At 50.1% G+C, this 25,982-nt stretch overlaps 9 protein-coding genes across 9 annotated transcripts; 3 read left to right on the top strand and 6 right to left on the bottom strand.

The window, feature by feature from the left end:
• Positions 1-520: 520 nt before the first annotated feature.
• On the bottom strand, positions 521-1,431 carry N7506_010360 (peroxiredoxin; the record flags this gene model as incomplete). Its single annotated transcript, XM_056959653.1, has 5 exons — positions 521-551; positions 611-764; positions 844-1,180; positions 1,232-1,355; positions 1,412-1,431. The coding sequence occupies 5 exons, from the start codon at positions 1,429-1,431 to the stop codon at positions 521-523; spliced, it is 666 nt and encodes a 221-aa protein (XP_056809043.1).
• A 2,338-nt stretch (positions 1,432-3,769) lies between these two features.
• N7506_010361 (uncharacterized protein) lies at positions 3,770-4,301 on the bottom strand (the record flags this gene model as incomplete). Its single annotated transcript, XM_056959654.1, has 2 exons — positions 3,770-4,108; positions 4,173-4,301. The coding sequence occupies 2 exons, from the start codon at positions 4,299-4,301 to the stop codon at positions 3,770-3,772; spliced, it is 468 nt and encodes a 155-aa protein (XP_056809044.1).
• Positions 4,302-5,492: 1,191 nt separating this feature from the next.
• N7506_010362 (lipase family protein) lies at positions 5,493-6,525 on the bottom strand (the record flags this gene model as incomplete). Its single annotated transcript, XM_056959655.1, has 3 exons — positions 5,493-6,168; positions 6,223-6,391; positions 6,447-6,525. The coding sequence occupies 3 exons, from the start codon at positions 6,523-6,525 to the stop codon at positions 5,493-5,495; spliced, it is 924 nt and encodes a 307-aa protein (XP_056809045.1).
• Positions 6,526-7,970: 1,445 nt separating this feature from the next.
• On the bottom strand, positions 7,971-10,701 carry N7506_010363 (protein arginine N-methyltransferase; the record flags this gene model as incomplete). The annotated part of the gene is made up of 4 exons (XM_056959656.1): positions 7,971-8,252; positions 8,315-9,843; positions 9,906-10,530; positions 10,585-10,701. The coding sequence occupies 4 exons, from the start codon at positions 10,699-10,701 to the stop codon at positions 7,971-7,973; spliced, it is 2,553 nt and encodes an 850-aa protein (XP_056809046.1).
• Positions 10,702-11,056: 355 nt separating this feature from the next.
• N7506_010364 (DEAH-box ATP-dependent RNA helicase PRP43) lies at positions 11,057-13,429 on the top strand (the record flags this gene model as incomplete). Its single annotated transcript, XM_056959657.1, has 3 exons — positions 11,057-11,331; positions 11,385-13,251; positions 13,307-13,429. The coding sequence occupies 3 exons, from the start codon at positions 11,057-11,059 to the stop codon at positions 13,427-13,429; spliced, it is 2,265 nt and encodes a 754-aa protein (XP_056809047.1).
• Positions 13,430-13,878: 449 nt separating this feature from the next.
• On the bottom strand, positions 13,879-16,125 carry N7506_010365 (uncharacterized protein; the record flags this gene model as incomplete). The annotated part of the gene is made up of 1 exon (XM_056959658.1): positions 13,879-16,125. One exon carries the CDS (start codon positions 16,123-16,125, stop codon positions 13,879-13,881), a length of 2,247 nt encoding a protein of 748 aa, XP_056809048.1.
• A 289-nt stretch (positions 16,126-16,414) lies between these two features.
• N7506_010366 (nucleobindin SSP120) lies at positions 16,415-17,078 on the top strand (the record flags this gene model as incomplete). The annotated part of the gene is made up of 2 exons (XM_056959659.1): positions 16,415-16,538; positions 16,594-17,078. 2 exons carry the CDS (start codon positions 16,415-16,417, stop codon positions 17,076-17,078), a joined length of 609 nt encoding a protein of 202 aa, XP_056809049.1.
• Positions 17,079-17,765: 687 nt separating this feature from the next.
• N7506_010367 (phosphoinositide binding protein ATG18) lies at positions 17,766-19,278 on the bottom strand (the record flags this gene model as incomplete). Its single annotated transcript, XM_056959660.1, has 5 exons — positions 17,766-17,811; positions 17,865-18,732; positions 18,786-18,945; positions 19,017-19,171; positions 19,227-19,278. The coding sequence occupies 5 exons, from the start codon at positions 19,276-19,278 to the stop codon at positions 17,766-17,768; spliced, it is 1,281 nt and encodes a 426-aa protein (XP_056809050.1).
• Positions 19,279-22,756: 3,478 nt separating this feature from the next.
• On the top strand, positions 22,757-25,038 carry pps1 (tyrosine/serine/threonine protein phosphatase PPS1; the record flags this gene model as incomplete). Its single annotated transcript, XM_056959661.1, has 7 exons — positions 22,757-23,257; positions 23,341-23,500; positions 23,558-23,644; positions 23,694-24,575; positions 24,634-24,754; positions 24,805-24,861; positions 24,912-25,038. The coding sequence occupies 7 exons, from the start codon at positions 22,757-22,759 to the stop codon at positions 25,036-25,038; spliced, it is 1,935 nt and encodes a 644-aa protein (XP_056809051.1).
• Positions 25,039-25,982: the final 944 nt, after the last annotated feature.

A 25,982-nucleotide genomic window follows, 5' to 3' on the forward strand; every position in this document is an offset into this window, starting at 1 on the left:
AAAAAAAGCGGTCTCACCCTTTCCTAGACCAAGATGGGTTTGGACACAATGCCAAGTGTTCGGGATGCTTCTCCACGGTCTCCTTTTTGGACTGTCCCCATATTCTTAATTCTATTCAAAGTTGCATCATATTACAACACTATTCTCAATATCTCGGTGGCTTTCTCGATCACGAATTACCTCCATTTTGACACACATGTCTCTAGGGGGGAGCCGTTGAATATGGCTTGAAATACCTAATCAGAAGACGTGTGGAGTCGCAAGCCAAATTAATGTCTCTCAGACAACGGAAAGAATTGCATTGCATGATTCCCTACAAAAGGCTGAAAGCTGTTGTGCTTCGCCAGAAACCTCCACAATTTTGGTACAATTTACGCAACCAAAAAACGGGGCCAACTGAATTGAGCGTCAGAGAACTGTGCAGAGATCGTGTCACATTGGTATCAAAAAAGGGTCTTCGCCCGAGTAAGGAACCGAGCACCCTAAGAATCTATTTTGCATCGAGTCGTGAGGTCCCCATTTATTCCTTGAGGCTAGTGAAGCGAAGGTAACTGTCACACGTTAGCATCCTGGTCTATTATTCAATTACCCGGGGAGGGGATAAACGTACGGCTTGACTTCACGGATCTCGCCGAACTTGGCCTTAGCATCAGCGGTGCTGATGGTAGGGGGGATGACAACGTCATCACCGGGAAGCCAGTTGATGGGGGTGGTGAGACCGTGCTTCTCGGTGGTCTTGAGAGCGTCGAGAACACGGAGGACCTCTGGAAGTGTGTTAGCGGATTGTTCCCATGTGCAAGTGACTTGTTCTCCAACGGAGAGTTTCATCGATGAAAGACATACCAGCGGTGTTACGGCCAGTGGAGGCGGGGTAAGTCAAGGTCAGACGGATTTTCTTGGCGGGGTCGATGATGAAGACGGAGCGGATGGTCAGAGCCAGACCCTTGGAGTCGACGTTGGTGGTGTCCTGGTAGTCAACCATGTCGTAGAGGTAGGCAACCTTGCGCTCGGGGTCGGAGATGATGGGGAACTTCAGGTTGGAGCCGGTAACCTCATCGATATCCTTGATCCAGCGGTGGTGGCTCTCAGTGTTGTTGGCACTCAGACCGATAAGCTGGGTGTTGCGAGCAGTGAACTCAGGCTCAAGCTTGGCGAAGGCACCGAGCTCGGTGGTACAGATCTTAAAGCATTGTCAGTCAATGCCCAATGCAACCTCCATTGAGCTACTCACGGGAGTGAAGTCATCGGGGTGGGAGAAGAGGATGGTCCACTTGTCACCGATGAAGTTGTGGAAGTTGATGGGACCGTTGGAGGTCTCAGCATCAAAGTCGGGGGCAGTAGAGCCAAGACGGAGGCTAATAGCTGTTAGTATATGGGAATCTGGAGTATAGGGCTCAAGGATGGGACTCACGGAGGAGCGCGTTCAGCCATTGTATAGATGAGAAAGAGATAATTGGGAAGAAGAAAGAATTGAGGCGGAGGACAGGTTCAAATACGAAAGGACAGCAACCCCTCCAATGTATACAAGTGATCGGCTCATGACTGCTCCATGGCGTGATTGACTCCACCGCCCAGGCAGAATGACGCTTATTGGCTGAACCCCACCACACTAGTGTGATGCAATCGGAGGGGTTGAGGGGTTGTTCCTGGGGGTTCACACCTTCTCCGCGGTTTCATATTAATATAAAAGCATACATGATGTGATTCTAGAGCATGGGTGGTTCAGTGCTACTTTGTACACTTTATTTAGATTGCTTGAACATTCATATTTAGAACCAGCCCTAAAGCTAGTATGTCATAGTTCACAGCACTTTGTGTCCTTCCAGCCTTTAGCTCCTGTCAATGAGCAATGGCGCAATCCTATATCGGCATGATGAATGCCCTATCAGGCACAAGAGCCGAGTCCGGACAGGCGCACTATGCGTAGATCTGTCCTCTTTCGGATGCTGATTTTCTGGACACACGCACCTACTGTAGGTACATGCAGACTGGAATGCAATTTGACCCACATGCTTATAAAGTTGCATCTCTAACCTTGGAAGGGTTCAAAGAATCCAGAATCTGGAAACCCACGTAGGCAGGTATATAGCAGGCCTAGATATGTAAATTCGGGTGCTTGAAATGTAAGCACAGCTCCCACATTGAACAAAGCACCTATTCTTGGAAGGTCGAAACCGTCGAAATGCCTTCTGCTCAGTCCAAGACCTGGAATTGTGGCCTGGGAGTACTCCCGGGGTCCCCCAAATAAAAGGCATGAGGACCCCGGGGTGCAGCCTTGAAACTTCCCGGTATCTAGTCCCCCAGAACTAGACACATGGAGTGGTACGGAATGGGCGTGGAGCTGCGATATCTAGGTGGCATGCATCATCGCTCAGGGAGCCCTCTACCTCCCAGGGATAGGAAATAGTTGTAATCATCTGAGGATCCTACTAGCGATGTAGGGCTCATTCAATGTCGAAAATAGTTCAGCCAAAGGATCCAGCACAACTCTAGGCACGGCAGACATTGCATTTGGGCTCCAGGCTTCCTTTTGGACATGTGTACAGAGTATTTGGGACCCTGTAATGCGACGTGCCCTCGTGCGACTGATGTATGCATGTGCGTGCGTGGAAATTGTGATTGTGGGCATGATACGGAGTAAAAGCCTCAGCGCACGGCATCCATGATAATGCCACGCACATAGCATGGAAGAGTGGAGCACCGGGCCATCTCATCTCATCCACTACCATCATCTTCTCGATTGACATCAACCTTGTCTTAGTATTCCCCACATGCTTACCCATCCCAAAGGGTCATGGAAGCTGTCGCAGAGTCATCATCAATGATCCCGGAAGACATCACCTCCAACCCAAACAACTCCAACCCTTCGGGATAGCCGTCACCAACACGGACCAGGAAGACCTTGGTTGCGGGCTGCTCTATACAATTCAGTCCCAGATACATGGTGCTGGTTGCAAGAGGGGTGTGACCGGAGCAGGTGTCGTCAATGCACCCTGTATAAAGAGTCCTTCACGGAGGCGTACCCCGCGTTGAATGCAGCTCCGCTTGGGCTAGAGTGGAGGGCTTGTCGAAGCGTACCGGGCACACGCTTGAAAATGGATGGATAACCACAAGTTGGAATCGCGGAGGACCTTCCATCAGTCCCTTCGAGTTCGATATGAGTTGCTACCTGATGGATGCTTGCGTCAGTGTCAGGTCAGGTCTTGACCAGAGGCTCCGCAGTTTGTGATTCGATTTTCAATTGCTCACGATGATCTCCAGTCAGTAATCATTCAGCATGAGCTGTGGTTGCAGAGCAGAAATGTTTCAAATGACCCAAGAGCTATGATATCACTCCAGGGCTGCGAGCAGCGTGACCAAGGGCTTGACACACCAGTGAAGACACATTGGTAGCTACTCGCCCTTCACCCGCCTGCTTCCTACTTCTGGCTGGGATATCCAGCAGAAAACACATTGCGGCAACAAGAGCAGTGTGCAGCTCGTCTGTGTCGAGATTCTACAATTGGAAACCGGGAACCTTTGAATGCCTTTGAAGGTCCTTTGATTTTATTAACTTGTTGGAACTATTATTACCCACCCAAGACCATGGCAAACGGCATGGACACCTGGGCATATCTCACTGGCAACGAAAACAAGATCGATGATCCTCAAACCCAATCCTTCGAACCAGTTCCTTAATTATCCAGACTCATCTTCTGTTCCTTCTTGAAATTCTCAATTCTTATTCGTCGATCCCATTGGAGCAGGGAGACAGCAAGCCCGCATGTGCCTAGTTGGAGTCATCGAGCTTGGAGGCATCACGCTTGAGCGAAGCGTCCTTCTTGCGCTGGATTGCCTGCTCTTCGAAATCCTCGTCGGCGTCGGAGGACACGATCTGGCGCACAATCTTGCGACGCTTGATGGGAGATCGCTTGGTCGGGGTCTCCTCAGGAGAGGGGTGCTTGGCACCAGCGGCACCAGCGGCATCAGGAGCGTTGGTGGGCTCGGTGGCGTCATCAGGGAGGTCCCCGCCGACAAGGTCCAACATGCGCTTCTTGGAGCGGTTGTAGTTGGAAGTGGCCGAGGTCTTCTTCAAGCCGGTGATACGAGCGAGCTTGTCATAGTCCATCTGATATTGAAGTCAGCCGAATACGAGAAATCCGAATACGAGAACTGAGTGGATCGAAACATACCTTGCCCGAGACGCACAGAGTTCCCAAGATGAGGAGCTTGATGTCGGCAGGCTTCAGCTCGGCGAGCTTGTTGAAGTCATTGACGCCGGTGTTGCCGGTGTTGGCAGGGTTCTTCGCAGGGGTAGACATTGCGATTGAAGATGAATGGATGGCGACGAAACGGTTGTGGAAAGGAAAGTTCGCTCTAAGCGGAGGGATGCTAAGAGAAGGGGAAAGTGAAGGGCGTGGTGAGTTTCACTTCCGATACGTCTGGCACCACTCCAAACTTCCCAGGTTTCTCTGTGACAAGTCGCTGCTCTCTGTGACAGGTTGCTGCTCTATGGGTTTGCCATTTTCCAAATCCGAAAACATTTGTGGCATATTCGAATATTGTTCACTGCATTTGGGCATCATGCTACTATGGAAATATTAGCATGGCCAAAGGGATAAAACTGCAGTGCCTGTTGTCGCTGGACCACTTGATAATGCTTACAATGTTGCATTTTAGCCTTGCTAACTTTCAAGTTCTGTCCTATCCTCATTTATATCACTGGAGTGTCCTGAACTAGACAGCCGTCTTATGCACCCGGAAAAACAGCACAATCCTGAAAAGGGAGTATCTTTGATAATTGAAGCTTCATACATATATTCTGAACCTTGGAACATCTCGCTATACAAAGTGCAGCCAATTCGGGATCTGACACTCTATACCACTGGCCTGGTGTCCGTTTTCTCGAGGCCCGCCACTGACGGGACTGATCCCGAGGTCAGTCTGAGCTAAATTCCCTAGTACAGCGTCGTGTTCAGCTGGGTAGTAAGAATCCCATCATACCTAGAATAAGCTGCCGCAGACAAAGTCTTCCAGGCTGGTAACGACGTTTGTTGTGTTGTAGAGGCTTATAGGAATGGAGTTCAATGGTAGGGGTGCCGGTAAGGTTGAAGTGGATGTTATGTATCAAAATTTGTTTAGGATGCTTATTTTGTTTTGGAGCCAGATGACCAGGCAAGTGTGCTGGTCGATAGCAGTGGGTTTGATTGTTGTACAACCTTCAAAGATTGAAAGCTGCCCAGGTGGAGGCTGTTTGCCTTCACAAGTGGAGAAATATTCATGCAAGAGAGCTTTGGTTTCTAAGGGTCCAGACGGTAAGTACTAAGGTGGAAATGTACATATCCAACAAACATCAAATTCAATGGAAAGGCACTGTCGCCGTGCTACTTTCTCTCTCCTCATTAATTACATTATTTGCATCTTCCTCCATCTGTCCGTGAGCTTAGCTTGTATGATATACACAAAGCGTAATCAGAGAGCCACGGTATATGGTTTGGTCAAACACAGTCAACTCAGTTCAGAGATCGCTTGAATGGAGTTCCAGCTCCAATACCAGCATCAGCCTCTCTGAAGTACCAGTGGTGAGCAGAGAAGGCTGTCAGGGATGGGGCACCAGTGCCAGTATTTCCCTTAAAGGAGACATCTCCCTCGATGACTTCAACGTCCGAAGCGTGGACGGTCGCATTGTTAGGAGCCGTGATATAGTACTCGGGGCTAATATGCACATATCCCATAGCCAGAAGAGGCAGCTTGGGGACGGGGTCATCAATGTGGGTGAAACGGTGATTGTTACCCTGGGCAGTAATGTACTTGGCCAGTTTCTCGTTAGCCACGCGGGGTGCAGCATAGGCATATAGCTTGGCCGATGGGTAACCATTGTCCCGGAGATCAGCAACGGCGAGACTGGCAATGGCAGCACCGAGGCTGTGGCCTACGACGACCAGGTTGTAGTCGGAGTTCTTTGAGAATGCATCCTTGAGCTGGGGCTCGATATCGTCGCGAACGACCTTCCAAGAACTCCAGAAACCAAGCTCGGCTTCACAGCCATCGCACAGGCCTGGGTTTGTGTAAAAGAATGAGGCGTCGGCAATCCAGTTGCGCACAGAGTAGGAACCACGGAAAGAAAGAACGACGGCCTTGTTGGTATCATCCACTGCGATAAATCCGGCGGTGTCGGTAGCGGTGGAGCTGGGATAAGGTTAGCATTGGCTAATTTTGGAGCAATTGACTCTATTTGCTTACTTGGAGAAATCATAGAAGATCGTTGCGCCATTCTTCTCGACATCCGGGCAGTTACCCTTGGCACAGCTGATCTTGTAGCCAGTCTGAGCAGTGTAATCATTCAAGTAGTATGCAGCGCTAGCATACTGAACCCAAAAGTCAAATTCGGTCACTTGATCAGCTGAGATGTCTAGAAAGGGGTGAGCAATGTGACCACTACGCGTGAAGTATTGGTAGTCACATACCTCGAGTTTGCAGGGTACTGGGGAGGGCATGACCCAAAGAAGCCACAGCGGACAAGGCAGTGAGGAGAGAGAAGCGCATGATGAACGAGGAATGCCGATATCTGATCGAAGTCCACCCCAGCTCGCGCGGGAGAGCGCGGCTTTATGTTCAGCTCACCCATTGCTGCACATGGCTGACCCAAGTGATGCCCGTGGAGAGTCCCACAAAACTTAGAGTGTACCAGTGGTTGACCGCGGAGCGACTGCGATATCTGATATCTCCGAACGTGATCCTGGTGCATAATTTCACCCGTGTGCGGTTTAACCGGCACCTTGCGGAGAAATTTCCAGATGTAAAAGATTGATGGGATGCAGATCCCATCTCCATAAGGTTGCTACCAGGAACCGCTGACGATGAACCAATGCCTGATCGATCGTGCTTGGCGATCCTCTAGGGTGTTATCGGTGGAGATCGCCCGGGGCCTTAACTCATTCCGGGCGCGTCCCCGTCACTTCGGCAAGTGAGTGAGACATCCGCGTGCTTTTTTGCCATGAGGATTGTTTAAAATCACATGTATATAGCAGCTGTCCGGTCCGAGTATCGGAGCCTTCTCATACTCTTCCATTCTTCAGCCTCAGGCCTGAGTAACGAGGTTTGTAATTCTGTGGGTGCAATGTCGTTCTGCAACACTCCTGTCACTTCGATAATCCACAGACTGGGAGATATCTCAAGGAATAAGCATCCTCAAACCCAAAAACACGTGGAAATGTCTCCTCAAAATTGAGTCATTTTCGAGAAGGATCGCGGTGGATTCACGGACATTGCCGATTCTCACATGATGTGATAGTTGAGATCTGTGCCGAAGCAAGTCGGGGATTATTAGAGTCCGTTATAGCGGAGAAAGTGCTTTTTCTAAGTACGTCATAGCTCGAATCAACCCAAGCTTAGTACGGAGTACTCTGTGATGCCCGGGTGTTGTATCTGTATCAATGCCCTCATGGCAAGAGGAGCAGCATGGACTTCAGGCAGAGAAAGAAGCACGGAAGCACCGAGATTTGCACCGTTGCGGCGGTTGGAAGGAACCTTGGGTAGCTTAACTCTATTTTCAAGGCTTATCCCGAGGCCAGCAAGTATGTCTCTGTACTCAAATATCGAAATTTGGAACCACTCCTCGATGCTATAGACTAATCTCGCATTGCAAACCCTGGAAATGCGATACTTATCAGGTTCTCCAATTCTTCGGTGCTATTTCTTGATCATCCGGGCAATAATTTACGCTTGATTTGTTGATATATGCGGGTTTCAAGACTCTCCCGGGCTCTTACGAAGTTCCGATCTTGAATGACGTCGATTTGGTAAGATATGAGAGACCCAACAGGGTGTAACTCTTCGCAATTTTGTATAAAAAACGGTATCATTTCATAGATTGCCCAGATGATAGCTCATCCGAGCGTTCACGGCTCTCGTTGTTTGATAGTGCATTCCCGGAAACTCCAAAGCTTGCTATTCGAATATTTTTTTCTGATTTACGGCGTATCACGTTTTCACATTAAGCATCCATCCTTGATGCTAGAGTGCAGATCACTGATCCCGACCCGCACTCGGCGGTGGCTAGCACGAGATGGCTTGACGGGAGTCTCCTTGGTCTTCAAGCTGTCCACGCTGGGAGACCCAGCTCGCAAGCTGCTCGTGGGGATCGGCTTGGATGAGTTTATGCGCTCGAGGGCATATACTTCAACCATCCATTCATACCAGACCTTGCGATCATCGGTTTGGCGGTACATAGTGGCCACAATTTCTCCGTTTTCGGGGACATTAAGGGGAGTCTGGAGACAAGAATTAGTAAGAGTCGTAAACAGCGGAGAGAAAGAGTAGTTAAGGAACTGACTTTCAGGGGGAAATATATGGGGAACCAGCTGATCATGCTAGCACTCTTGGCATCCATGGTGACTGGGTTAGTTGACAGTTCCACGTCTCCGTAGAGCACAGTCTCGAAGTAGCCTGCAAGGCCGTGGCATGCACCTCGGTTTTGAGCAGGGAATGTCAGGCGAGTCTGTCGCACATTATGTGCGTTCGAGATAGTCGACTGCATGGGAGACTGGGCAGGGATGTGTCGGTTCGGATGAGAGAAGGACCAAGCAGTCTGAACAAAGGGAGTTGGGAACTCAGTTGCAGAGAAAGACGCTGTTGGGGTAGATGCTCTATTACTCTCGCCAGAGTTGGAGGGTTCAGTCGATGCGGGTGTATCGGTGGTGGTGGAAAGGAAATCGATAGCATGTAGCATCACGACATATGGGGTCTCCGGGGCCGCAGGGTTAGATACAGTCTGGTGCACGACATCAGAGTGCAACTTTGGAGCAGAGACTGGTGTGAAATGAGCGGAATACGAGGCTGGAATAGAAATTCCATGCACAGGGTTGATCAAATCGTTCACGCCATCCAGACATTCTGGGGAGAGTTCGTTGTCTGCGAAGGATCCCAATAACTCCGACACAATGATATCGGCATGAGTGTAGGACATCTCAGTATCCTGGGGTTGCGCAAATGTAGATGCGTGGCTTTCATCGTTCTCGCCCTTCTTGTGGAGCAAAGAATCTTCAATACCGAGAGATTCTCCCACGGGGGCTTTCGACTCTTGGGTGGATAGCTTCGGCACGCGAGGGCCCTTCCAGGCGCGCATGTCCGACTGCACGAGAGTAACCTTACCACCCCAAATAGTCTCATTGTGGCGCTGAAGCAACACGAAAGCATTCTGATTCTTTTCCACAGCCCACATATCAATCTCAACACCAGCCTCGGCGCTGGCCTTGAGAGCACGAGTGACAAGAGGGCCACGGCCTGCGCCCACAACTGCAAGGACTACCTTTCCATCTGGGTGGGACGTGGGCTTCTTCTGCTCGGCCCAGTCTTTCAACGCCTTGTATATGGCCTTCTCATACCACTCATATTTTATAGGATCTTTCTCGAAAACTTCATATGTGATACTCTCCAGATTGACAGTCAGTGGCTGCAGAGGTGCTTGCAGATAGTCCTGGTACCCAGTACCAAACCTCTCGATCGCAGTGCGCGCTGGCTGGCGCTGTTGAAGATTGCGAATGTAAGAGAGATGAGGAGTTGGATCGTGATGCTTTTTGCTAGCCTGAGACAGGCTTGGGTAATCAGATTCGGCCTGGTGGTTTTCAGGGTCCTCGGAGTTCTCGAGTCCAGGAATGGGGCCAACGCCACAGAGCAGAATCCAAGGCGCGGTACGAAGGCGCATCATCTTCGCAATAAAGGCTTGGTGTGACTTGGACAAGACTGGGTATCCCTTTTGGTTCTTGAGGAAGGCAGATCCATCGATTGTGAGCAAGTGCACAGGCTCGGAGTGCCATCGTGACTGCACGAATAATGAGGGTAATTGCTTGGGCATGGTGAGTGCTGGAGTCTGTGTCAGCTTGAAGCTATAGTCAATAAAGGCGCAGAGCGGGATATATCCATACCAACGAACAATCTAGTGTGGTATTTCGAAGTCTTTCTGATTGCATCCCAAGCATCCCAGGTTCCGAAGGGATCAACCTTAGGCGGAATCCCGTCATCTGGCTCCAGGAAATCCGCGCGGGCTAGGGGCGCCAGGTCGCCCATTGTGTCCACTTCAGTCTCGGGGTTGTCGACCATCTGCAACCAGATATGGAATTGGATGTAGGGGCCGAGGTTCAAGGCATCCTGAATGGCGCGAGCATAGTAAATGACACCTTCGGAATGCAGGGCACCGTGGTGCAGCTTTGGTCCAGGAATCAAGAGATACCCAATTCCGCAAAAGGCAGCGTATGCAACCTCCAACATTAGAACTTGCCGGGACAAGTCCGCAATCAATGGATCAGGGGAGCACAAATCAATCCAGCTACTGGTGACTCCAACCAATTGACTAGTGGCATCATTGGGAGTGAGGTATGAGTCTGCCTTGGAAAGCGATGGCACAACCAGCGGACGGGTGTTCGCCGTAGTCGCTCTGGTCCCCGCGGCATCATACGTCGCAGGTTGTAAATTGGTCAGGTAGGCAGACAATAAGCCCAAGACACGCGAATGGAAATGCGACGTCGTGATTGGGACGGTCATCATATCATACTGCCAAATCAGGTTAGGATTTCGAAACTCATAGTATCAGATAAAGTAGCTAACATTGCTTTCGTGGACATTCTGAATCACCCTCGGGGTGACGGTAACCAGTCTGTTATGTTCATGGTGCCCAACGCAGAAAGTTGGACCAGGGTCCTCGGACGGATTGTAGCTCTCCATAGTGAAGTCCGGCGCAATGGTGGGGGTGGTCCGAGACAAGAGACGCCGATGCTAGCTTGTTAGCAGCTACAAAGTCACTGATTAGATCAACTCCAAGTAAGGCACTTTGAATGCCTCAAAAGACCAAGAGTTCTCGCGCACAAGGAAATTCCAGCCTGAGTTGTGAACAAGCTTGCCAAAGATTCTCAATCCCTTTGTGGAGCGCGGCAGAATAAAGTGGCGGTGAATGATAGACAACTGTGGCGCGCCGATAACTGTGGCGCCTCGCCCGACCTTCCTATCTGATATTTTTTTTCTTCGTATCTGAACTTCTTGTTCGCCGAGTTTGTTCTTCGCTTCTCGACCATACACCAACATGGCCGACAACCGCTCCGACTCCGAAGGTGCCTCACGCGCCAAGCGCCAGAAAATGGACGCCGACCCAAAGAACAACCCTTACCTCGCTCACATGTACGAGAATGAGAACGCTTCTGGTTCGGCGTTGTCCAAGTTCAAGCGACACCAAACCACCGCCGCGCTGGCCAAGAAGGCTGAGGATGGCGAGATCAACCCCTTCAGTGGCCGACCTTTCTCCAGCAAATACTTCTCAATCTTGAAGGGCCGTCGTGACCTGCCCGTCCACCAGCAGCGGTGAGTCGTCCCCGGTTATCATTGGGTTCGAAAGATGTACTGACTCAATTTAGTGACGAGTTCCTGCAACTTTACCAGCAATCCCAAATTCTCGTCTTCGTCGGTGAAACGGGTTCCGGAAAGACTACCCAGATTCCTCAGTTCGTCCTGTACGATGATCTCCCACAAACCCAGGGCAAGATGGTCGCCTGTACCCAGCCCCGTCGTGTGGCTGCCATGTCCGTCGCTCAGCGTGTCGCAGCCGAAATGGATGTCAAGCTTGGAGAGGAAGTCGGTTACAGCATTCGTTTTGAGGATATGACTGGCCCCAAGACTATCATGAAGTACATGACCGATGGTATGCTTCTGCGTGAGGCTATGAACGATCACAACCTGTCGCGCTACAGCACAATCATGCTTGACGAGGCTCACGAAAGAACCATGGCCACTGATATCCTGATGGGTCTTTTGAAGGAGGTTGTCGTGCGTCGCCCCGATTTAAAGATCATTATCATGTCTGCTACTCTGGATGCGCAAAAGTTCCAGCGCTACTTCATGGATGCGCCCCTTCTCGCAGTCCCTGGTCGTACCCACCCCGTCGAGATTTTCTACACCCCTGAGCCTGAGCAAGACTACGTTGAGGCCGCAGTACGCACTGTGCTGCAGATTCACGCCACAGAAGGCGAGGGAGATATCCTTTTGTTCTTGACTGGTGAAGAAGAGATTGAGGATGCTTCGCGCAAAATCGCACTCGAAGGTGACGAGATGACTCGCGAGGCTGACGCTGGCCCTATCAAGGTCTACCCATTGTATGGTAGTCTGCCCCCACACATGCAGCAACGCATCTTCGACCCTGCGCCGCCTCCTCGCCGACCTGGCGGTCGCCCCGGGCGCAAGGTCATTGTGTCTACCAACATCGCTGAAACATCTTTGACCATTGATGGTATCGTTTACGTGGTGGACCCCGGATTCTCTAAACAAAAGATCTACAACCCCCGCATCCGTGTCGAGTCGCTCCTGGTTTCTCCCATCTCCAAGGCTTCCGCCCAGCAGCGTGCCGGTCGTGCCGGTCGTACACGCCCTGGAAAATGCTTCCGCTTGTACACCGAAGGCGCCTTCAAGAAGGAATTGATTGAGTCTACTTACCCCGAAATTCTCCGTTCTAACTTGTCGTCAACGGTGCTTGAGCTGAAGAAGCTTGGCATTGATGATCTTGTTCACTTCGATCTGATGGACCCACCTGCGCCAGAGACTTTAATGCGAGCATTGGAAGAGTTGAACTACCTGGCCTGCCTGGACGACGATGGAAATCTCACCCAGTTGGGTCGCCTGGCCTCCGACTTCCCTCTTGATCCAGCTCTGGCGGTCATGCTCATCTCCTCTCCGGAATTCTACTGCTCCAACGAAATCCTGTCTATTACTGCCCTCCTGTCTGTGCCGCAGGTGTTCACTCGTCCCGCTGCCCAAAGAAAGCGCGCCGACGAGATGAAGGAGCTCTTCAAGCACCCTGACGGAGACCATCTCACAATGCTGAACGTTTACCACGCTTACCGCGGACCTGAAGCCCAGGAGAACGCCAAGCAGTGGTGTCACGATCACTTCCTCTCTCTTCGATCCCTGCAGTCTGCCGACAATGTTCGCCAGCAGCTGCTGCGCATCATGGAGCGTGAGGATCTCGAAATGATCTCCACTCCTTTCGAAGACAAGAAGTACTATGAAAACATCCGCCGCGCTCTCTGCGCAGGATTCTTCATGCAAGTCGCCAAGAAGGATACTGGTGGCAAGAGCCAGTACCTCACCATCAAGGACAACCAGAACGTTCTTGTGCACCCGTCGACCATGTTGGCTCACGAGGCTGAGTGGGTTTTGTACAACGAATTTGTTCTCACGTCAAAGAACTACATCCGTACAGTGACTGCGGTCAAGCCCGAGTGGCTCTTGGTATGTTTCCTCCTACCTAACCATCTTCAATTTATAGAGACTAATCGTCATTTAGGATATTGCCCCTACCTACTACGATATCCAGAGTTTCCCCAAGGGTGACATGCGCTCTGCCCTCGTTAGGGCTGCTGAGCGTCTCTCTCGCAAAGAGAAGATGCGCGCCGAGAAGCGCCGATAGACCATTGACTTGTTTTGTTCAGCCTAAAATTCACGCATGATACGCTTCCTTTGCACTTTTTACCTCAATAACGATGCCTATATGTTAAATAGATTACCTGCTTCTTAGATTTGTCATAACATACCTCGGACATGGTTTTCACCCGTTATTTGTCTATTGAATCGCTTTGTTCCATGCTTCTAGATTCTACTGGGGATCGGGAGCAATCAATGGACGCCTCCTGAGGTTCTAAAATCGATATAACGTAACTGATATGAATTGCTCTAGAAGGAGAATGCAGAAACCACCAACGCCTTGGGCTGGATAAGTACACATGTGGCTTGTGTCACAGTTTCCCATATACTCTAGTTGAAACAAAATGATGTAATGTACAAGAATGCTCCGTCATCTTCTACTGCGAACAGCATCCTCACAACGATCTGGTAAGTTGTGCCTGCAGAAATGAAGGCTCACATTTGAGAGGTGGCGAATGCTGAAGACTCAGCGATAGGAGCTGTGTTGTTGCCCACGGATGCGTGGGTTGCGCGGTTTCCTTGCCGCGTGTTGCGTTTTGGGGGTATCTGGGTAGACGGGGATGATGTTTGTGATTTGTTCAGACTGATCTTGGTCGATGATGTAGTGAAAGTCCGGTTAGCAGAAGCGCCCTTGTTGTGTGACATCTTGATAGGTGTGGGCTTTTCGGAAGAAGGAGCAACAGGCTTTTCGCTGGCCGCACCAGGGGACTCGGTGGATAAAGAGGTGGAGATGTGATGTTTGCGAAGTTCATAAACGAGCTCGCGGAGGTGAGCTACTTCATCTTTCAGGTTGGAGATGTCGTCATTTGATGTGTTGCCTTGCGGTCCTTGGCTATTGCCTTTGGGGGCTTGACGGTGTCCAAGGGCGGCAGACATGGCGTTGTCCGCATGTTGGTTGGCTAGCCTGGCGTTCTGTTGGGTGAATGTGTTCTCTGCTGGTATTCCAGCTTCACACAGATATTCGCCAAAGGTGTTGGAGAAGTCAAAGCACTTCTGCCACAACGGGCGGTCAATGTTCTCTGCTGGAGTTGTTTTGGCAGCTTTGAACCATCGATTGGGGTCCGTGTGGACAAACGGTGCTGCGTCTGTCTGCCGTGACAAAAGCGTTGGGTCGAATCCACTGTGTACAGCGGCTTTCACAAGGGCATCGGATGCATCGAGTCGATTACAGGAATCGCAAAGGCCAACCATTCGCGCCAGTAATCTCTCTACGGAGTCGAGACGGTGATCGGTTGATGACACAAGGTAGGTGACGGCTCTTTTTAAAACATTCGAACCCTTCTCCCAGTCACGTCGAAGGCTGTAGAAGCGAAGATATGTGAAGAGAGTCTCCCAGCTATCAAAGAAGCCCCCACTCCGCGCAGCCTGGAGCCAAGCGTCAGCTCGCTCAGGTTGGTCAAAACGCAGCGCAGCGCCGATCAAAGCGGCATATATCACAGGATTAGTGCTGTTCAGCGGTGGGACGATGATATCCAGTCCGTTGACCGTTCTGTGCTTATAAACGCCCCTGCTCCCCAAATTCACGGAGTAGCCATCTCCACCCAGCATCTTCAAGAATAGATCGAAATCCTTCAGATTCTTTGATTTTCTGAAGAACGTGACGATTGTTATCACAAGGGAAGGGTTGAGGTAAAACCGATTGGGAAGTAATGTGCGCAGAAGCATCTCGACGAGATCATTTTGACGTGTCCGGCCAAATGCAATGATCATGTGCCTAAAGGCTGTGGGTCGATCTGGATCCCGTGAGCTGAGAATGTTGTTTGATATCCGCAGGATTAATTCCTGCAGAGACATCTGTTGGCTTGTGTATGCGCGAATATCATTAGTGAGTTCGGCATCAAGATTCGCACGCTCCCGCTGGATCTCGCCGAGTTGACTTGCAGCATAACCTGCTGTCACATCACTGAAAACCGATCTGGGGTCGGTCTTGAGCGCATACAAGCGATTGCGAATATGGTTCAACTCTTCCAGGAGTTGTGAGACATCGACCTGGGGAGTTTCGAAATCCGCCGCGTAGTTCATGGAAATTCCAGAGTAACGATGGGCAATTGCAGGCCGCAATAACATCCGGATAGCAAATTGCCTGAGAGCGAGTTTTTGTATGGCCTTAAGTCGGAGATCATCGTCCAAAACCCAGTTGGGTAGTGTCTCTTGTGGTAGGAATATTTCGCTGTCATCGGCTTCGTCGACCTCGGGGTCATTCTCCGCTGCCTGATTTTCGGCCATGCGAGCAGCGACTGCATTGAACCTGCCCCTCTCGGTGTGGAAGGCCCTCATTGGTTGGTTGAAGCCGGGTGGTGATTGAGGACCGAGGGGGAAGCGTGGGACAGTGCCGAATCCCCTCGCTTGTATTAGACGATCGAGTCCTCGGCCTGTTCTGCGTGATTGTAATGATGCCAAAATCCGTTGCTCTTCGTCCACCAATTCGCTCACTTCGGCTTTCACAGCAGCGATCTTTTCGTCCCAATCATTCCGGCGTCGGTCCTTCACGCTCGCGTCAGCAAGGGCGGCGGCAGCGAAAATGCTGGTGTATAATGCGGTAACGGAATTGCCAATTCGAAGTCGTCTCTGTCTGGCAGCAGTTGCTGCTCGTGAAGTGACCCCATTTGCGGTAGTGCTCAGACACCCGACGCAGCGGCAGGAGGACTGCGTCGAAACAGCGCGGGACCACAAACCCTGCATCCTCAGGACATTGCTCTCAAGCAAATCTGTCCAGAATATCGACTGAGAAAATCAATGGGACTCCTATCGGAGCCCGTCGCAGGTAAAGATGTAGTACTGAATGGGGGAACATGCAATGCAGCAAAATAATCTTGCAATTCCGCCGACGGACCGGGTCGGTGCAAACACTGCAAACTAGCTCAGGCCGGCGAGTGCTGTCTGGACACCATTGATTGTTTGGTCAAGTCATTGTACACTGATCTCTTGGTCTTACTTGAACGAATCTCCCTTTCTTGCGCTACGATAAACGATGGTTACCAAATTTCTCGGTCTCGCCGCTGGGCTCCTCGCACTGAGCGGGCTTGCCAATGCCCATGGCTCGCATTCAAGTGACCAAGCTCCCTCCGACGATTGGGCCACGCGCCACATGATGGGTAAAGTATCACTTATCTCACTGTACACTCGCAATTCTAACGATTCTGTTTGTAGAGGAACACCACATCGAATCCTTTGATCCTCCCTCGTTCTTCATTCTTCACGACTACGACTCCTCGGGACAGTGGACCCACGATGAAGTACGCAAGACATATGGCTTGAATGACCAATCCAATGCGGGTGTTAGTGAAGACAAGAAACAAGACGCTGTGCGCACTGTATTCGCGCTGTTTGACCCCGGCAACACGGGATTTATCACCAAAGAGGATTGGCTGGAGGGCTTTGCTGCGGGTAAGCGGTTGCCCGACCTGGGCTTCGGTCCCGGACACCATGGCGACATTGAGTATGAGTACGAGATCCACCACTTTGAGAAGTTCCACGGAGACGATACCACCGAGGCGGACTTGACTCATCCCGAAGACATTGAGCATTTCAAACAGCACGATGAAGAGGAAGATGCCGCTCTTCGACTTGAGAAGCTGGAGCAAATGCAGGTGGTTGTGGGCAATATTCCTCAGAAGTTCCGACGAAACATGTAGATGTTTCGATGCCATGTCTTTTCAATTGTAAATAGTCGGTTATACATACAAGATTCTACGATTCCCACCCAGCTGGATGCTCTTTCAACGGTGTTATTGCTTTGTTTACCCGCTACACGATTCGCTTTGACACCCAAGAACTCTTACTTTCTCTGCTAATCTCGTTATGATTTGAAATTGACAGCTTCTTATCTCTTGCTCTTTTATCTCAGTTGCTAGAGTGGTGATATTGCGCCAGATTCCAAGCTGGAACCATGATTAGACCATAAGAGTTCTGCTCTGGATATGCTACTGTATGTATTCTTTGATCTTTCTCGATATCTAGCTTCGCTCAAGTCCGATCGCTGCCCTTATCATCAGATATCAGCAGCCTGGCACTCGAGGCGTCCATGGATACGTCTCAGCACAGCCCTGGAGTGCCAACGAACAAGCAGTGGAGGATGCCGGTAGTATGTTGTTACAAAAGAAAGAAAGAAAAATGCAACAATAGCTAAAAGGCGGTAATTGGCGTAAATCAAGCAAGAAATGTACGCAATCGAATCTTGACTAAAGACGCTGAAGAGGAGTATTGGGACGCTAAAAAAATGAAAGAGAAGAATTTCTTCATGGTGAAGACACCTGGGCATCGGACGCGGTGGTTAAAGAACAAAATAACGAATAATTGCAGCAACATTGGCCAGGTGAGTCTTAGTACTCTGCAGTATATCCCAGCCTATCATTTGAATCCACGACACTGTGCAAGTATTAGCATCTCCCAAGTCTCAAGCATGGGAAAGAATCACTCACGAATACTGCTTGGTCAAAGTCCCTTCTCCACCTTTAGAAAGATCAATGTTGAATACGTAGAAGTTGCCATCGCTGCTGACGACCATAACCTGAGGCGTGTTACTACTCATGGCGACCACACTTTTGATCGGCCCAGCACCAGGACTTCCAGCAGGGCCTTGGCTTGATCGCGGCAGTTTGATCCAAGCGAAATCTCGAGCTGGTTCCCACATCTCACTGACTCCCTTTGGAAGATAACCGCCCACCCTCGCTGCGACTGCACCGCCAACATTTTGGGATGTTCGACGTAGCATCCCCATCAACGTCCCGTTGTGCTTTCTAGCCGAAGAATCCGATCCTGCATCCCCTGTCTCGTCTTCGTCGTGTGAATATCCATATCCACTTGAGGGAGAGGTCTGGTCTCGGGTCGATGGAGAGTGCGATGAAGATCCGTCTGAAGTTGGACCTTGTTGGGTCAACTTGAAGATATGGACAGTCTCCGTAGAAGAAGAAACACACAGCAATGTCGATGTTGTGTTGAAGGACATGCTGTAAATTCGGGACGGCATGGAGCCACGTCGGAACTGGTACAGCTTATGGCCATCTGGCACTGAGAAGATGCGAATGATGGTTCCCTTATCAGAAGCGGTGGCCAGTAACGTTCCGTCGCTATTGAGTGCGATGAGTGCCAAGGGAGATCGGTGAGCTTCAATGACATTGATGGCTTCTAGTTTCACGGCATCAAAAATCAGAACGTCTCCGGTTGTGGGAGACACATGAGTTGTTCCAGGTGGAGCATGGGCCGGCGTGCTGGCAGCGGCAGGTGCTTTCTGTGGAAGTGGATATGCCATGTAGCAATTCTCTGACGATGGCGCCAGGGCGCAAATTGCTAATTTCTGTTAGCATGGGCTCGGTGTCCAACTTTGGATAGAGCTGTCATACCTTGCGGATTCGGTGATGTATCGATCGTGGACAAAAGCTTCATGGTCTGGATATCATAAAGATAGATTTGATCTTCGAGGACAATGACAAGTCTCTTGCGATTCAGCTTGACCGCCAGTACTGTAGTCGGGAATGTTAACTCGCATATTGTGCATTGTCGCTAGTTCAGATGTTAGCCCAGCGTATATACAAGGCAGCCATGGATAACTGATCATAGGCTCAAGGGTTTACCTTTGTGTTTTGGATCTGGAGTCGCCGTGGCGATAGAATTAAGGCCACTAGAGAAGTCGAGAATAGCATCTCAATGACTGCGATATTTCCTTCCTTGGCTTCATAGCTTTTCGCAAAGGGTTCAGTGGTAAATATCTGAAATCCTTTTGACGTTGCTACAAATGCGGTCAGTCAAACATCAATCAAGAAGAAAGTGAAAGAAACACTCACCCACAGCCAGGTAGCTGTAGTCCTGGTTAAATGTCACGAAGTTCATCGCCATCTTGACAAGTTTTCTTGAGTCGAGTTTCAATAGGGTTGATACAAGGCAACTTTCGGAGTGTCGGATATACCCCGCTTAGGGCGATCGCGAGAGGGGGCCGAAGCAACGACTCTATGCCCGTCACTGGCCACTCCCTATCATGTCTTGTGCTGAGATCAAACCGAGATAGTTCCACGACGCCGGATGTGGAGAAGGAGGATTTGATATCCGCGAGGTCCTGGAGAAACTCGTCACAAGCGAGCGCGCTTGGGCCACACCTTGATTGCCCACCGCCTACAGTCTTCCCTTATCGAACTCGTTCTGTTCTCTTTTCTTTCGGCGAATTGTCCTTGTCGCTGATCAGACCTGAGGGTTTGCTGTTCTTTACGGTGAACGGTTCTCTCCTTTACTGTATAATTAGTGTGTCCGTTAGTTACTAACCCCTTGCGTTCATTAGTGAAAGAAAAAACCCTCATTTCCAAACCCAAACAATGACGTAGCGATCGTCTGCTATCTCGAACTCAACCTATCTACTTCACAACTGAGGAACGATTTGTGAACGCCGGTCGTCACATCGAGACTTGGGGCGCCCTAGTCGTGGTTTGATTGAATACTTTCATATGAGATTGATATCCATACCCAATACCGGGTCGGTTCTTGGCCAGAATAAGCATGCTGAGTCGCAACCTTGGAAGCAGGCCTGTCGGAGGTGAGTTCAGAACTTAAACTGATATTATATATCGCGCAGAGTTGTTTCCGGAGGTACACCCTTTATGGGCGGCAATAAAGTTTATAGGGTTGATATATGTACGGCTCATTAGTCTGGCAATCACTTAAATACACTGATGCCACTGTGGTTTAGGGCACTTGATGGGCATTGGGAAATACTGACTTGAGAGATAACACAACACTAAAAGTGAGTGCGGGCGATGCCCGCTCAGGTGGTTTTGTAGGTGTTCTGGTCTATTGTTCCAAGATTGTTTACTTCTTCCAAGCCACATCGCGCAATATATATCCATCGGAGTGATTCAGAGTAAGAAGCGTCATTTAGTTCCAACTTGGAAACGCCCCTGGAAGCATGGATGTGCTCATTTTTGTCAAAGATCTACTTCGAGCGCGGGTACCCGAGGAACCCGATCTTTCGTGCCCAAGAGTGGGCGATGCCAACGAACGGACTCGGGAGAGGCTACGATGACCGATTAGTCGCCATGCCGTTGAGAGAATAGTAGGGAGTACACACTAAAAGATCTGTGGGTTCATCTGACACACGCTTGTAATATGTCGTGATCCTGTTCTGGCATACTTGGGCCCCTATGTGAAGAACTTGGGAAAAAGCCCGAGCTCCTGCACTGGCCACGTCGGTCCCAAAGAGTGTACTCCGTAGAGTGCCATCGATGGATGTTCCAACACCCGCCAGCGCCTGGAAACCCAGACAAGCCAGGTTCCTTGGGCATGTCCCAAATCTGCCGCGCGTCATCACTCAAAACTAGACAATTCTCGAACGTTTGATATCGGCCTGTGTATCAACGCTGTACCGAATGACTCGCAAGCGCGAGGGAAACAAGGTAAGGCAGCTACCCGCCTCGCACGGCATAATCCCTCATGCAGAGCTTGAGACAATCCTGATTAGGTCGCTGTTCATGCGGCCCAATTGGAGAATTGGGATTTGGGTCAAGAATCTTCACTGACAGGTTCATATGGCCATGTGTACATCAGATAAGAAGCGATAGCGCCTGATATTAGCCCTCTATATGGGGCGGCGCAGCATGCAGCATGACTCCAAAGACCTGCATGGAGGCAGTATGCATGAGGTTCCATCTGTAGAGTAGTTGGCGGTACCATGTGGCCCCACCCGAGCAAACCCGCTAGTTGGGTAGCAAACCCGGCAAGTCAGTGATGTTGAGGGCAGGTGACAACCAACGTGTTTATCCGATGTCGAATGTAGCGTTCTGTTCCCGACAATATGCAGTTCCTGCGCCTTCTGGCTAGTGGGGGTTTCATGAAAATAACGCGCGCCGACGCTGATTCGCGTTTGTCCCAGGCACACCACAAGCGATTCCCTTGATACGATCCCGGCACGACCCTTGCCAATACCCGGTAACACAGAAGCGTCTCAGGGGTGCCCGAGGAAAAGATCAGCCCTAGACAGTGTGTCTAGGGCCAAAGTCCACGCAGTCTGCATACTTGTATAGTCTGTGATCTACAGAGAGAGTAAGAAAAGGCAAGATCGGCAGAAGACTTGCCCGAGGGTTTGGATCCACGCGCCTGACACGGTCTCGCAACGGTTGGTTTAGCATATTTGGGGGAGTGGTAGCCAATCAGAGGGGCAAGGGAAAGGGGATTCCGAGTGGAAATGGCAAGCGAGACGCGAGGGTAGAAAGAAGACTAAATTCCGGTCGTGCCACCTTTTTTCATCTGGGTATACCTGCCTACATATAGGTACGTGGACAGGTCTTTGGAGGTTTAGGCCGTGAAACATGTCAACATGCGTTTAGCGGGTTTGGCTTGATCCGTCTCGTTCTTGTACAGATTGATACTCTCCACCTCGAGTGGATCACTGTGGCGATCCGGGGTTAGTTCCCTGCATGTACCATTTGACTGGTGAGGTCCATAATTAGTGGATCGATTCTTCGACGGTCATGATGTTATGTGGCAGTCATTGATAAGTGACGGTTAGCTGTTTGGCTGTCCGTGAGCTAGTGGATATGGTTCTATACCGTGTGTACTCAATACATGAAGTATATCGCACGTATCGAATACATTCGAATCTATCAACACGGCTCTCAAAATAGCCCCGAGTTGAGTGTAATCGACTCTATCCGAGGTGGAGCCCAAAGGGAAGCGGGGTCAAATAACTTCTTTGTGGAGATGAAACCCGCGCACAGACGGTGGTTCTGGGCCGATATCAAGGAATCTCGGCGTCATCATGGCTGAGCTCGGATGATTGGCCGGTCTATAAATCCCCCGTATCTCTGGTTATACCGTTATACGCTACTATCCAGCAATCAAATCAAAAAGTTGTCAGGATCCCTGTTCATCTGTTCAGTGGACACCCCGGGGAAGTCGGGAATGACGATAAGTGACGGGGAAGCAAGTAAACACTGACGGGCCATTGAGTTAAAAGATACGCATCAAAGGAGTGATAAATACCTCACGAGTCAAATTCCCCCGTTTGAGTACGTCGATACAATACCCCGTTTACCCTGTACAAGTGTACGCCTGTATTTGAGATAATCACATTGTGTGGGTACATAGGGAGATCGTGTCCCACATCTTTCCCCTCTGCGTCCTCTCCTCACCCTACATTCTGCATTTTATCTTTTGACATTCTTGCTCCCTTACCTGGATCTTCTTTTTGTGTATGCTCTTTCGCTTCTACTGTCCGCTCTTTCGGTTAACCCCCTACTTTAGCGCTGTGACTTCCGCCGTCACATACGATGTAATTGTCTGGCCGATTGCCCTCAACATTGTATCCTAGTCTGGTCAACCCGTTGACAGTATGGCTACCGTGCTCGTTCAGCAGCAAGCGCTGCATCACTCGACCCCTCCTCCTTCCCCTATCCCTTCTGCCTTGACGGTCAACCGGCGATCCAGTCCCATCCCGAACAAGCATATCCCAATATGCCCCACTGGTCCATCTCCACCGAGCCCCTCCTTGCAATCAATAGTCACTTCGAGTGACGGAACCTCATCGTTACTATCTCCGCCAGACGAGTCTATGCGCATCGGGCGACCGTCATCCCCTGCCGTCTATGCCATTGATGGCGCCAAGCTGGCAGCCGCGATCGCGCATGCTGCATCACAACCAATGCCCGACGCAAATACTATGTTCCCTTGGTTGCACGGCCTCCATCAAGATAATCACCTCCAACTGGGGTTCTTCTCGAGTCGCAAGCGCCACGCGCGTCGCACCCCCAAATGCTGGCGAGGGATCACCGTGGTCAAGCTTGGTAACGACTTGTCCAAGGCGCGCATCAAGGGCGCAGTTGCCGTGAACGAGGTGCTAGCACCTTCATCTCGGTTCTTGTTGGCGGATCCCCCGAGGGATTCTCTGTGCGGAACTTCCAAATACAAACGGCCAAGCTGGCTGCGCTGTCCGATATCGTTATTTATGCCGAAGACGATGGTTGCCAAAAAGAACTTGTGGATCTGGCCAACCAGTTTGCAATGGCGCAGCAGGCCTGGAGGCTGAAAATGGATCCTCTGCAGGAGCGACCGACTTACAATACTTTTATCCTTGCCGGTTCGTGATCAACTTTTGCCTGTCATGTGTGGAACCCTCGCTGAATTAATTCAACAGACAAATTTTCCGATATTGCGGTAAATCAACCGGAGCTTGTTGCAATTGACGCAAAAGGTCAATTGACGGGTCGAACCATGGATTTTGGTAAGGTTGCCCCGGTGATGACATGCGGCTCTTTGCTAACAGCTCATAGTTCAATGGGAGCGCCTGGAAATGGCGACCATGTCTCGAGCTTCCGAAATCTCGTCCAATGTGTGGCTTGGAAACACCCCTGACTATTTTCACTCATCTAGAGTTCCCAAAGAGGAGCCTTATGACCTTCTTATTGAGGCAAGCGATATGGCCAACATTCCTGGGCCACGGTACCTCGCTATGCTTGACAAGCAACTTGAGAGTGGCCCTCAGCGAATGGAGTTTCCCTCATCTGGCTCCCTCTTGCTCCCATCAGGAAACACCCGTGAGGCTGAGGATATAGTCAACACTATCAGATGGATATACTATCTCGCACACCCAGAAGTTCCAACGGAAGAGATGGAAACTGACGACGACTCCACGAACCAAAGAGGAAAACCCCGGAAGATCCTCATTCACTGCGCCGACGGTTACACCGAAAGCTCATTGTTGGCAGTCGCATACTTCATGTTTGCGGAAGGCGTGCCCGCCCACGAAGCCTGGCTGCGACTTCACCGCGAGAGGAAACGTAACTTTTTTGCCTACCCAACAGATGTTGCGTTCCTCTCCCACATTCAGGGACGCCTCCTTCAGGAAAGCCCAGCGGTTCAGTCCCCCGATCTAGGGAAAGCGCTTGATCCCGCTTGGTTCCATGCCATCGATGGCTCCTTCCCTAGCCGCATCCTGCCATATCTTTATTTGGGCAATTTGACTCATGCAAATAATCCAGAGCTCCTATGGGAACTCGGTATCAAGCGCGTGCTCAGCATTGGAGAGGCTGTTAACTGGACCGAGACAGATCGTGCCAGTTGGGGGGCTGATAATCTGATGTACATCGACAATGTCCAAGACAACGGCATTGACCCTCTATGCCAGGAGTTTGATCGATGCTTGGAGTTTATTGGTAAGTTCAAGTTCTGTTTCGCGGATCGCGCTTTCTGTTTGCTAACAACAAAATACAGAGAAAGGAAAGCGCGATGGGACAGCTACACTAGTCCACTGTCGAGTCGGTGTTTCTAGATCCGCAAGTATTTGCATCGCCGAAGTCATGGCATCTAAACAGCTTTCTTTTCCAAGAGCATAGTATGTTTCTTATTAACCCCGTTTAAACTTGTTTTCTAACAATGCTTCAGTTGCTTTGTCCGCGCACGACGACTCAATGTGATTATTCAACCCCACCTGCGCTTTGTGTTAGTAGTTTTGCTGGAAGCCGGTCGAATCCTGCTAACATTGTGCACAGATATGAACTTCTTCAGTGGGAGGAATATCAAATGAAAAAGCGCAATCAACCAGCAAGACGTGAACTCGAGTGGCAACATGTCACACGAGAGATCGCTCTCCTCAACAAACCGTACTCAAGGAGCTAAATGCTTCCTTCAATTCTCAAACCAACAGGAAAAAAAGACCTGTTTTCTTTCTCGCATGTGTTTCCGCAGCACATACCAGACATGATACAACGAATTTGCATGATTTTTATGACCAAGGAACGACTTGCTGATTGATCTGTGGCGCATGGCGTACTGAAGATCTCAGAAAATGGGATAAATTGCCATCATGCCGACACAATCCTGATATCTTGTTCTGTTTGACACGATATTTTTTTCTTCTTTTCCTCCCTTGTTCTTGTTTTTCTTCATTTGCCAGTTGATTATTTTTTTGTTCTTCTTTTCTTTCTCCGTCCCTAATGGACCTCGTGTCTTCTTTGAACGTTTCTATTCCTAGCCTCTGCTTCTCCCGACGGTGTCACCATTATTTCTGCTTATATCCTCAACATCTTATCGTTGATGCAATCTATTCTTTCTTCAGTTCTGGAATAACTGAGCCCCATGCGGTTATAGAAGCTGATGTGTTCTCAAATACATCGCTTGCATTCAATATCTACATATTTTCCTAGCCAATCTGTTCTCGACGCTTTCCATAATGTCTGGCCTCTCTCTTTTCTGTCGCTCATTCAATCGTCTTGGTCCTTTTGAGGGAATTGAGTCCATGTTTTATGTTTTGGTGGAGGCTGGCGCAGTTAAAACCTTTGGTTTGTAGATGTCTGCCGTTTATCTCGAATGACTGGCCTTCTATGTCAAGTTCCCAAAAATCAGAGCTTGGAGCACACGCCTCGTTGGTGATTGGTCTATTCGCTTTGGGTGCCGGCACAGGCTGCTTTACAATTGAAACCGCAAATATACTATAAAAAAGAGAGAAACCAATGAGAGTCGCATTTTATGGATGGAGAAAAAGACAGGGTATCTGGCATGCTAGGCAGGAACGCACTTCGCCATTGTCGCCAAACTTCTCCCTAAAATATGCATAGTCTCAA

Source organism: Penicillium brevicompactum (assembly GCF_028827555.1).
Source record: "Penicillium brevicompactum strain IBT 35665 chromosome Unknown utg000006l_segment0_segment0, whole genome shotgun sequence".
Lineage (NCBI taxonomy): Eukaryota > Fungi > Ascomycota > Eurotiomycetes > Eurotiales > Aspergillaceae > Penicillium > Penicillium brevicompactum.